Source organism: Sinocyclocheilus anshuiensis, unplaced genomic scaffold (genome assembly GCF_001515605.1).
Source record: "Sinocyclocheilus anshuiensis isolate Anshui unplaced genomic scaffold, SAMN03320099.WGS_v1.1 scaffold864, whole genome shotgun sequence".
Lineage (NCBI taxonomy): Eukaryota > Metazoa > Chordata > Actinopteri > Cypriniformes > Cyprinidae > Sinocyclocheilus > Sinocyclocheilus anshuiensis.
The window spans coordinates 36,746-48,730 of NW_015549603.1; the positions used below are offsets into that span (position 1 = coordinate 36,746).

At 40.6% G+C, this 11,985-nt stretch overlaps 2 protein-coding genes across 3 annotated transcripts in view; one reads left to right on the forward strand and one right to left on the reverse strand.

The window, feature by feature from the left end:
- LOC107658691 (rho GTPase-activating protein 21-like) overlaps positions 1-3,619 on the forward strand; it is a 34,908-nt gene extending 31,289 nt beyond the window's left edge. The window contains exons 21-22 of the mRNA XM_016447343.1: positions 476-507; positions 646-3,619. Of these exons, the coding sequence (XP_016302829.1) occupies positions 476-507; positions 646-2,160 (1,547 nt within the window). The 3' untranslated portion in view covers positions 2,161-3,619. The remainder of the gene's footprint in view (positions 1-475; positions 508-645) is intronic.
- A 199-nt stretch (positions 3,620-3,818) lies between these two features.
- The window catches only part of LOC107658692 (dipeptidyl aminopeptidase-like protein 6), a 126,329-nt gene continuing 118,162 nt past the window's right edge, over positions 3,819-11,985 (reverse strand). For both annotated transcript variants that reach the window (XM_016447344.1, XM_016447345.1), the window contains exons 20-26: positions 10,038-10,232; positions 9,888-9,942; positions 9,126-9,243; positions 8,984-9,042; positions 7,692-7,764; positions 7,500-7,573; positions 3,819-5,377 (exon numbers count right to left, since the gene is read on the reverse strand). In XM_016447344.1, coding sequence (XP_016302830.1) covers positions 5,228-5,377; positions 7,500-7,573; positions 7,692-7,764; positions 8,984-9,042; positions 9,126-9,243; positions 9,888-9,942; positions 10,038-10,232 — 724 coding nt within the window. In that variant the 3' untranslated portion in view covers positions 3,819-5,227. The remainder of the gene's footprint in view (positions 5,378-7,499; positions 7,574-7,691; positions 7,765-8,983; positions 9,043-9,125; positions 9,244-9,887; positions 9,943-10,037; positions 10,233-11,985) is intronic.

The following is an 11,985-nucleotide window of genomic DNA, read 5'->3' on the forward strand; positions in this document are numbered from 1 at the left end:
CCGTTTGAAAATAGCAGCAGCATTCGGTTTCCGACCAGATTCACGTCAATTCTCACCCCTTAATACATAGCTGTTAGGATGTCCATCCCTGCCTTGGTGATGTCTCTGAGTTGGGAAAGAATGCCTGTAGACATGTTCTGCTGGCTCTGTGTGTGTTTGTCAGTGATTGGCGGTTTAACTGTGGACAGACTGTCTTGTCTGTGTGAATGTGTGCATGAGCTGCCTCCTGTCTTACTGCACACTGCCGGGTTCTTGTCATCACTCATTTCTCTTTCTTCCATTTCTCTCTGTGCGATGGCTTATGTGTGTCGCCTTCATCTCTCAGATCTCTACATGACTCCACTGTTTGTGCCATTCCACTGCTGTTGTGGTGAAGGATATTTATATTTCAGTCTCCCCTTATTTCTGGCTCTTTGTCCCTGCTGTATTCCACTTTAAATAGCCTGCTTACCTTTTTCTCTCCTTGTTCCACTAGATTCAACCACCAGTGACTCTGCCAAATCAAAGGTGAGTACTTTTTTATTGAGATAATTACAAAATCTCTATATTCAAAAGGAGACTATTCCTGCTTCAGAAGCCAATTCCCTGAGATTGATCACATTGCGTTGTAAACTTACACTTGTCTTTATGTGCTTGGTCCTGTAGCAGGGTTCCTGGGGATCTGGTAAGGACCAATATAGTAGAGAGCTGCTGCGTTCTTCCATCTTTGCTAGCCGCAAGCGTAAAAAGCCTAAGGACAAGCCTCAGCCGAGCAGCTCTGATGATGATCTGGACGCTAGTTTCTCTAAAAAGGATCTTGAATTGATCCAAAATTATCCAAATTGGCATGCTGATGACCAAACTGAGGATGCTGAGAGTGAAGTTGGAATTAATGACCAAATAGAAAGGACAGAGGATGATGAGCAAAACCCAGGAGACAGCCTTGACCTAACCTCTGAAAACAAGCAGCTCATTTCCGAACATCTGCCCCAGGAGACTTGTCCTTTACCTAAGATCATCACATCGTCCAAACCTAGTTATCACATGACTCGCCAGAGTTCCCTGTCTGATCCTCCCTCTAACTACGATGACGGATGCGTCTCAGATCTGGGCACGCTTAACAGCACCAGCTCCCAGGCCTCAGTACCCAGGATGAGGCACGGGAGGACACCAGGCCACTGGATGGAGAGCACAGGAATGGGCCCAGGAGCTGAGGTCTGCTCTATCACATCAGATTACTCCACCACCTCCTCCATGACCTTCCACACAGGGGTGGAGTCCATCGCCCTCAGTCCAGAGGTGCAATCTGTCGCCGAAAGCCGCGGGGATGATGCTGACGATGAAAGAAGCGAGCTCATCAGTGAGGGACGACCCATGGAGACTGACAGTGAAAGCGATTTATCAGTCTTTGCCGGTGGCCGAGATAGCGGGCTGACTGAAGATAGCAACCAACCGGAGGGCAGCGTCACACCATTGCAAGATGTACCCAACCTAATCCCCTCACATCGAATCATCGCGTGCGACACCCTGGCACGCAAGAGAGGGAGTCGACTGAAGACGGACAGCGAGTCTTCAGCAGACGGGAACCGCAGCGACAAGGAGTCCAGTCGACTCTCGCGAGTGCTAGAGACAGTCAAAGGCCGCTCCACCGGCAGTCTGAGCTCTTCCTCTCGCAGCGAATCGGAGCGAGCCGAACCCATGTGGCGACTCAAAATCACAGACAGATTAAAGTGTCGACTGAGAACGTCAGCAGATGACATGTTCGGGGTGGGTTCCCAGCGCACCAGGTCACCCGAGACTCGAAGTAAACGGAAGAGCAACATCCGCCGCAGGCACACCATGGGAGGTCAGCGGGACTTTGCCGAGTTGTCGGTAATTGGGGACTGGCAAAGAGTCGAGGGCAATGAGCTCTCAGCTATGGATCGCTTAAAGCCCAAATGCAGCTCGCAGGACTTCTCCATCAGAGACTGGATCGCTCGAGAGCGACACCGAGCCAGCAACCCCGAAGTTAGTCTGGACGTACTAGACTCCGCTGGGTCCTCGCACTCCCACTTGGGTCAGCTCCTTAATGGAGATGTAGCGGCTGCTCAGAGCAAGAGCCTAAGCCTGGCTGCTGATGCCCACCCTCACAAACTCTCTGGTGCTCAAGTGGTCCGTTCCCGTTTCTATCAGTACCTGTGAAAATGTGTGTGAGTGTGCGCTCATGTATATTATATATGAGAACACGGTTTGAGTGTCTGAGTATTGACATGTTTTAAGGTACTTGAGCGATGCTTGTAAGCCATGTTGGCATCAACGAGTCGATATCATGAGCGAGAGTGCGTGTGTAATATGAGATCGAGAGAAAGCGTGTATGAAATTGCTATTGAGCATTCTCTGAGAGTTGCGAGAAATGTTTTTGAAACATCCTGTGATATTTCCTTCTGTGAATGAAATTATGTACCGATCCAATGTTGTACAGCGAACAGAGGCACCCTCTCACTGTTGGCCGAAGTGCAGTATTGCTGGAAAACTGGGAGAGCTCGAATTTCCGGCGAATATAGATTTTAGATTTGAGACATCACATCATGGAGCAGTTGTAGTCCAAATGGCTTGGAAGTTAAAGGAAAGTAACCGAGAAATAGGCTGAGCAGGTAGGTCAATAGGATGTTGAGAAGACTAGAGTGTCTTGAGCCTTGATAAAAGATTTATTTTACTGGAAGTGTAAAGTGGCCCCCGGTGTTGCGATAGATCCGTCAGTAACCAAAACAAGAATGTATCTGCTTGTAATACTAAACAAACTGCCATTTTCATTTATGAAGTGTATATATTTCCCCTTTCTGTGCTTTTTTTTGTTTATTCTGCCTGTGTTTGGACTGCTTCGCGTGCTGTGCTTTGGAAAGGTGTCTGTTTCGTTTTTCTTTTTTTAAGTGCAGTGCATGGCAGAAACTCGGCACAGTAAACATTTTTTTAAATAACGGAAGACAAAAAGGAATTCAGTTTCGCTGATGCAATTTGCAGTGCACATGTTGCTGTTTGTTGTGAGACACGATTACTGTCTCTGGCATAAAGCTGGAAAAAAAGACGGGAACAGAATGGATTGTTAAAGAACAAATCAGGTGTCTTTGGATCATGAAAGTGCCTAATATTGAATACTGGTCTTGGGTTGTTGAAGGTGCCACATCTCAGATACATTAAGGTGTAAAAAAAAAAAAGTTTAAAAGATGTTTTTTTTTTTTTACTCGCCCCGGATTTCATTCATGGAAAAATTAGACGCTTCCATTCCTACAGCATTCCTCCTGGGTCTTAACACTATTTTAATGCATTATTATTTTGCATTTGGTATTTTAACCAGACTTGAATTTTAAATATTCCTGCAAAGTAAGTAACTTAAATGTACATATCTGTTACATGTTTTAGCTGCTCCTCTTCCTCCGGTCGTCATCATTGCATCAGTTTCTTTTTGTGAGTATTGTTCGATACAGACGTGAGGTTAAGGGACCTGGGAGAGTGAAGGCGAACATGCTAATCATCTCTGGGGGTCTTCAGTCTCCCCGTGTGTGAACAATGCTTCCCTAACTGTTTGTATCATGCTGGGTCTGCTCACGTGGTGGACGCACATTGTAAAACACTGGAAAATAAATACTTTTTGTCTGATAAATAACTAGTCCTGTTGAATTATTTCCTCATTAATTTTGGATTGGCACCACAAGAAGGCAGACTGCTATTGCAGGAACTTACATGATATTTGTGATGGCTAAAACAAAATTCTGAAACTACTTGTTCAATAAATGTGAACGACTTAAATGGAGCCATATGGAAACTTGCAGTATATGAAGAAACAAACTAAATAGCTTTCAAAATGCTTTATGTACAAGGTACACACAAGTAGGGACCAAAACAGTTGTAATTTACACATCAGTGCATCTGCTTACAAGACAGGATTTCACTTACGACAATAAATTCAGTGGAACCACATAGGAACATTCAAGCTGTCAAAAGTAACGACGTAAATAGATACATTAAAACAAAAGAAACCATCTTGCCACCATGCCAAATTATAGAGCAAGAAAATATATTCTATGCAAAACGTTCTTCAAAGACCTTTGTAACCACGTATGACATAAAACCCCAAACAAAACACAGACCTGCTCAAAGACGCTAGTCCTATGAATTCTGTATTCACAGTTAATCTTCTGGATTACTTTACAACTCAACTAGTACACAGGACTGTAAACAAAATGTTCTTGGCAGGATTGTGGCATGGTTCTCTTTGATAACATAAAACTTTATTTCTAAACTTCTTTTTTTTTCCCATAAATTTTCCATCAATTATTCGTCCTACCTCATGGACTGCCTGTCTTTAGCAGGTATACTCCAATAAGGCACAGTGACTAAATGAAAATCCATAGACATTTGCAGCTGCACTCAAATAATAATAAAAAAATTAATAAGACTGTCCTTTTCAGAATGGGCCGATTCACAAATGAACAATATGCCATTGTGCCATCATGCGGACGCTGATATGGATATTTACAACAATTGATTGATTTTAAAGCAACCGTTTTACAGTAGCACATTTGATGAACAAATAGCCTCATGAAATGCACAGAACAAATTCCTGTACATTTTTGTGTATATGATTTATGCACATTTGTTCAGCTCCAATAATTTTTTAAATGTAAATTACCACATTCAACTGACACGTGACATGGTTTTATAAAAATTTCGCGCAAATTCATTCAGCATGAATAAGCCCGATAACGATGACATTGACGACAGAAACGAATGGGTTCACAAGGACATTTACACCCAAATAAAGGACCTAAACTGGTTTGAACCCCTCCGAATGCGACGCAGCAGGGAAAATATGCTATTGAGTAAATCTGCAGCTTTTAATTTCGGCCAGTCGTTCTTCTGTATATTGTGCTGTCATCTCTTAAAGCTTTCTGTCAGCAATGCATGAATTACAGAACACAAGCAAAAGAGTTTTGACCGAATCACGCATGTCCAGCTGGTTTTCTCACACTGCTCGTGTGGTGCTGTGAGTATGAAATGGTTCATCATGTACCTCCACTGGTTCTTGTATCACCAAGTCATTCAGATTCTTTCCTGGAGCCAATGAGCCAATCAGAGTTGAGGGGTGTGGTCCATGCAGAGGCTCAGGAGAAGCCATCAGAACTACCATGGGGATGGAGGCGGGTGGGGTGGAAGGGAGGCGTTTGCATATTGGGCTGTAAGCTGGCTTGTGCTGGATCCGAGTAGAACTTTAGCCATCATCCTCATTGTCCTGCTCCAGTTTGTCTTCAGTCAGTATCTCTGGGGGTCTGAAACACTCCACAAAGAAGTTGACCAGCGACTGACTCAGATGTAGCTGCGACTCTCTCGAGTGGAGGAAGTGGCCTTCATCTGGGTAGATCTGACAGACAAACAAAACACTCATTCACTCAAGAACAAATAATTTTACTACATTAATTTGTCTGATTCTGAATGTGTGTGTGTGTATATATATAGAGAGAAAGAGAGAGAATATCCTGTTCAGAAATCTGTCATACACATCAACATAGTCCACAATTCATTACTTATTTCTGAGCAGAGCACGTGAGCGAAGCGGAGCGGTATGACGCTCCGCTACGTTTTCCGCTCTATGGACGTGCGCTCCACTCAGTCGCTCTTGGCGCTGAGCGTATTGAGCGAGCGGAGCGGAATCTTCAGAAAGGTGCTCTGCGCTCTTAAGGAAATATTACCACTCTGCTCCCCGCTCTGCTCACATGCTCTGTTTCTGAGTGGTATTTAGCACTTGTCTATGTGGTTGCTAGGGTGTCAGTGTTTTTAACATGTTGCTAGGGTTTCTGAGTGTTTTAGCATGTTGCTAGGGTGTCCGAGTGATTTTTAACATGTTGCTAGGGTGTCTGAGTGTTTTAGCTTGTTGCTAGGGTGTCTGAGTGTAGCATGTTTCTAAGGGTGTATGAGTGTTTTATCATGTTACTATCCGGCTGTTTAGGGTGTCGTGAGTGTGTTTTGCATGTTGCTAGGGTGTCCGAGTGATTTTTAGCATGTTGCTAGGGTGTCCGAGTGATTTTTAACATGTTGTTAGGGTGTCTGAGTGTGTTTTGCATGTTGCTAGGAATTCTGAGTGTTTTAGCATGTTGCTAGGGATTCTGAGTGTTTTAGCATGTTGCTAGGGAGTCTGAGTGTTTTAGCATGTTGCTAGGGAGTCTGAGTGTTTTTATCATGTTGCTAGGGTGTCCGAGTGATTTTTAACATGTTGCTAGGGTGTCTGAGTGTTTTAGCTTGTTGCTAGGGTGTCTGAGTGTAGCATGTAGCACTGCTCCGGGTGTGTTCACGGTGTGTGTGTGTTCACTGCTGTGTGTGTGCACTTTGGATGGGATAAATGCAGAGCACTAATTCCTAGTATGGGTCACCATACTTGGCCAAATGTCACTTCACTTCACATGTTTCTAATCCGACTGTTTAGGGTGTCTGACTGTGTTTTGCATGTTGCTAGGGTTTCTGAGTGTTTTAGCATGTTGCTAGGGTGTCCGAGTGTTTTTAGCTTGTTGCTAAGGGTAAATGAGTATTTTTAGCATGTTATTATCTGGTTGTTAAGGGTGTCTTAAGTGTTTTTTGCATGTTGCTAGGGTGTCCGAGTGTTTTTAGCTTGCTGATAGGGTGTCTGAGTGTTTTAACATGTTGCTAAGGGTAAATGAGTGTTTTTAGCATGTTATTATCTGGTTGTTAAGGGTGTCTTAAGTGTTTTTTTGCATGTTGCTAGGGTGTCCGAGTGTTTTTTTGTATGTTGCTAGGGTGTCTGAGTGTTTTAACATGTTGCTAAGGGTGTATGAGTGTTTTTAGCATGTTATTATCTGGTTGTTAAGGGTGTCTTAAGTGTTTTTTGCATGTTGATAGGGTGTCCGAGTGTTTTTTGTATGTTGCTAGGGTGTCTGATTGTTTTAACATGTTGCTAAGGGTGTATGAGTATTTTTAGCATGTTATATCCAGTTGTTAAGGGTGTCTGAGTGTTTTTAGCATGTTGCTAGGGTGTCCGAGTGATTTTTAACATGTTGCTAGGGTGTCTGAGTGTTTTAGCTTGTTGCTAGGGTGTCTGAATGTTTTAACATGTTGCTAAGGGTGTATGAGTATTTTTAGCATGTTACTATCCAGTTGTTAAGGGTGTCTGAGTTGTTTTAACATGTTGCTAGGGTGTCCGAGTGATTTTAAGTGTGTTGCTATGTAGTTGCAAGGGCGTCTTAAGTAGTTTGTAATGTGTTTCTATGCAGAACAAAGTTGTTGTGAGGAAGTGAGAAAAATGATCACATCTCTCCTCGAGCCACATGATTTGAGGTGTTATTCATGTCTACAGCACAACTGGAACTGGATGAGTTCTTGATATGTAATAATAGTGTTAGTGTTTTTTTTTTCAGATCAGTATATGTAACAGTAATAATGATTCTTGATGTAATAAACACCACTAAAAATATGTTAAATAATTCAGAAACATAAGCGTCAATATCTTTAAATAGCTGCTGATCAGCTCTTACCTGTAATGTATAATTAGCTTTCTCATTTATCAGGTGGGTGATAAATTTGGCCGTGTGCTGAAAATGGACTTTCTCTGTGTGAACAGAAAGAAATGTTACACACAATCCAGTGTCAGTTAAACAAATGAAAGAAAAGCATGTATTTAAGAAATAAAGTTAAGCACAAGAAACTTTGTTTAAATCAAAGGTTACCGTCAGCCGTCGGGTGAATTATCAAGAGTTTTTTGTCCCTCAGTTGCTCCATGTGGTCTGTTAAACGCGCCATCTGAAAAAATACAAGCCAACACCATATGTAAGAGAGTCCTGGCAAGATTACTTAAAAATTGTAGCCTGTTACTGATTACAAATGACATATTGTAATCAGTAATGTAATCCAGATTCAGAATCAATCAAGACTCATTTTAGGTAATGTATTCTTACTACTTTTAGATTACTTTGGACATAACTTGTTTATAGATTTAAATGGGATTATTGTTTTGAGAAAAAAAAGATAAATAAAATATATGACCATTAATCAGCGAACTTGCAAATGTGTTGAAATTATTGAAATATTAACTTTAAATTTCAGGGGGACTTCAAGTAGATATTTTAGGTCAAAGTGGTTTGACTGACAAAAAGTTTGGGAATCCTTGCATCAAATGAAAAAAAAAAAACAATTGAAAAGAGAAGAAAGAATGAGGGATAGTCAATTAATAATTTTATGTCAATGTGTGAATAAATTGTAATCATGTCATCCATAATAAGTAACTGTAATCTAAATGAAAGGTGCACTAAGTGATTTTTGAAAAACGCTCACACAAACGACCACAGTGTCGGACCATGTCCCAAAACACACTTGCAGCCAATCAACAGTAAGGGGGCGTGTCTTGTAATGATAGCGAGAAGAGAGCGCTCGATTTGAGTGTACAGAACGGATATTAGCAGATGGACTATAGATAGAGAAAACTGGAAGATAAAAAAAGGAAAATATCAGAGGAGCAAAACATTAAAAAGAAGTGTTACGATCAAGCAAGAGGTAAATATCGGAGCAGCTTTCCAGCGGTGGATAGAACGCAAGGAGCGTTAAGGGCTCGAATCGGACGCTGAGGTTGCGTTGTTTTTGAGTACCATTGATTTTGCATTGTTTCACACAACTTATCTGTGTTGGCTTTTGTTTGAATATGCGTGTGTGTCATCTTCGCTTGTTTCCGCGATCGTCGTTGTCATGGTTGTGTACGTACAAGTGGGGCGGTGATATCAAAATAGGGGCAAGGTCCTGTTGGGCTATGGGCATGTTTGTTTTGATGCTTTCAAATATCAACATCGTTTGGCAAAAAATCGCTTAGTGCACCTTTAACATTTTAAAATAATATGATCTAAGTACAAGTACTTAATTTTTGGGATCTGATTTCATAATACAGATTACATGTAATCAGTTACTATCCAGCATTGATAACAGATTTGTCTGAGCTGACCCTCAACCATCTCATGTTGCTGTACATTACCTCATATTCTCTCTTACTGGCCTGCGGTGATCCTAAATAGCGTTCAGAAAACGCAGAAGCTGCGGAACAGAAGATCATGAGTAACATCGAGTCCATTTTATTCTGATGAATGAGTGATCAAACACTGGATATGACATCATACCGTATAAAGAGAAATCAGTGATGGGAGAGATGGCCGTGCCACACTTGATTTTGAATTTAAACATATTTGGATTTTCATCTGAGCGTAATAGTCGGCTGGCCAGGTATCCTCCATATGCCTGAAGCAGACAAAACAGGTTATTAGTGATGCAGGAACATAAATTATGCTGAATGATACAATCATACATCACATGGTACAATTTCATCAAGAGAAAATTCATATGAATTCAACAATACAGACCTCCTGAAGGCAACATGAAATCAAAACCGACTATGTGTTCCTGCTTTTATTTTGAATGAATCATCCCTGTATGCTATTCCAGATATTCTTTGAAAACATTCATCAAAATGTAATAAAAATCGCTTTCCGGGCAGGGTTATTATAGTAAACTAAAACCATTTTTGTTCATTGATAATGTACAAAATAAAATAATTAAAACAAAAATAAATTAAACCTAAATAGTAATATTTAAAAATGTAATGTAAAATGAAAATATAAAATGAAGCTAATTAAGCCAATTCAAAATGTTAATACAAATTTTAAAATATGTACATAAAACTAAAATACCAAGGCCTAATGTGAGATAAAAGCGTTTTGCCATGCTATCTCACTACTTGTTGGAAAATTTTGTTTTTGACTGAAAAAAAAAAAAAAATCACTATTATTATGTAAACAACTCGGCTATTCTCACACTACTCAAAAATGCAGTGAAGTTAGAAGCATCACTACACTTATTCCCCAACAGTCACCAGGCAAACTCACCTTTCCATAAACTCCAGTTCTTGAGCTGTCAGTGTATGGCTCCTGTGATATCACTCTGCAGGGAATCATAAAACAGATGTAATCGTGAAGTAAAGTGTTCTCTCAGTGATGCTGCTGTAGTTTTAGTGTCGTTCATGTGGATGATCTGACCTAAGAGCTTCTAGCTGGTCTCTCTCCTCAAACTCCCCCAGCTTCTTCTTGATGCGGTGGAGGAGGTTTGTGCCCTGAAAGCCACTGCCGCGGCCGTCCAGACGCATGACTATGGTGTTGAAGGAGCTGACCAGTACCGTGGTCCAGTCCACCAGAAACTGCTCCGTCACCATCTGACCACCGGGGGTGCCGTCCCTACCAGAGCAAATCAAACGCATCAGAACCTGCCATGCTGGAGGAACATCTGATCAAACAAAATGCCTCAAAACAATACCACAATCAATTCACTGTATCAAAACTAAGCTTCTGTTCTGTTCTAAGTCTGTTGCGGTCACACAAAGCAAAAAACATCAGTACAGTCTTTCTCATGCTTTCGAGACGCACTCCTATCTTTGCTGAACTAACAGTGTTGGGGAAAGTTACTTTTAAAAGTAATGCATTACAATATTGCGTTACTCCTTAAGTAACTAATTTACTTAGGCACTTTTTATGGAAAGTAATGCGTTACGTTACTTTTGAGACTTTAAATCTGGGCAGGGCTTGCTTGTATGTTTTTAATATAAAAAAGTTCTTCTTTTACAAATGTAAACGCCCTTTCACACCAAAAGTGAAACGAATATGCCTCAGGTTGAAGAAAATGTAAATTCACGTCTGTACAGTAGAGGGCGCAGCTCAAACAAATTGCATGAAGAATATGACGCAGGAGAAGAAAGTTCAACACTATTCAGCAATAACAAAAATTAAACACAGATGTGTCATCTTTGCTTAGCATGGTTGAATTGGATCATCGAAGTCCGTAGAAAAGACATTGGTTAATAAATTGGGATTAAATAAATGCTATTTGTCTTATTTAACGTATTTAATTATTGCAGGTTTGTATAATATTCTGAGTTTGCATTTGACCGTTTTTATTCATTTTGGGGAATACTGAATCTGTTTTTGTGCAGGTGAGATGTGTTCATGTTCATATTTAGTCTAGAATTACAGTAAGCATCATGTTCACACAACGCCTCTGCACTTAGTCCCGATTTCTCTAAACATGGCAACACGAAAGCTGTCAGTCAATACATGCGAAACAAACAACATAGGCTCATTGGAAATACGTGCCTCTACCTACATTTCTGCAGAACTCAAAAAACTTACCCATACACACGAATCACTGCAGTTTCCAGTTGAAATGAACACTAGAGGCAGTAAAACTCCAACAACTTTTATTCCTTTTAACACAAAATATGATTTGCAGGTCCACAGTTTCGCACAATAAAGCCTAATTTTCAAATAATTACTTGAGGAATATTATGTTATGAATTCAAAACAATTTGAACATGCTGTGAGATTTGAAAACGGATACTTTTGAACATTGTCATCACATATACAGCGTCATACCGTATGCACGAGTTTTGTAATTCAGTAGGTTTGCTCGGTATAGCTCATGTGATACGGCGTTGCACTTGAGTGATGAAGAGCTCCGGTACGAACCCCGTGAAACTACAGTTCAACAAAACGGCTCAAATCCGCATGAGCAAGTTAAAACAGCACGGCTGCATCAACAAATGTGTTTTGCGACACTTGAATTATGAACCACCGCATACGTACCTGAAGAAACGTAATACAAACACAGCAATATGTGCCTATATCAACATAAAAACGTGCCAGGGTCACATATTGAACCTGCGTTTTAGTGCCACTCACTGGACGCTTCACTATGAAACGTGCAGTAAGGTACGTAATAACCAGTGCTGGGGAAAGTTACTTTTAAAAGTAATGCATTACAATATTGCGTTACTCCCTAAAAAAGTAACTAATTACGTTACTTTTTATGGAAAGTAATGCATTATATTACTTTTGTGTTACTTTCGCGTTACTTTTTAAATATAAGCAGGGCTTGATTGTTTTTAATATAAGAAGTTCTATTTATAGCAAATATAAAAGCCCTTTCACACCAAAA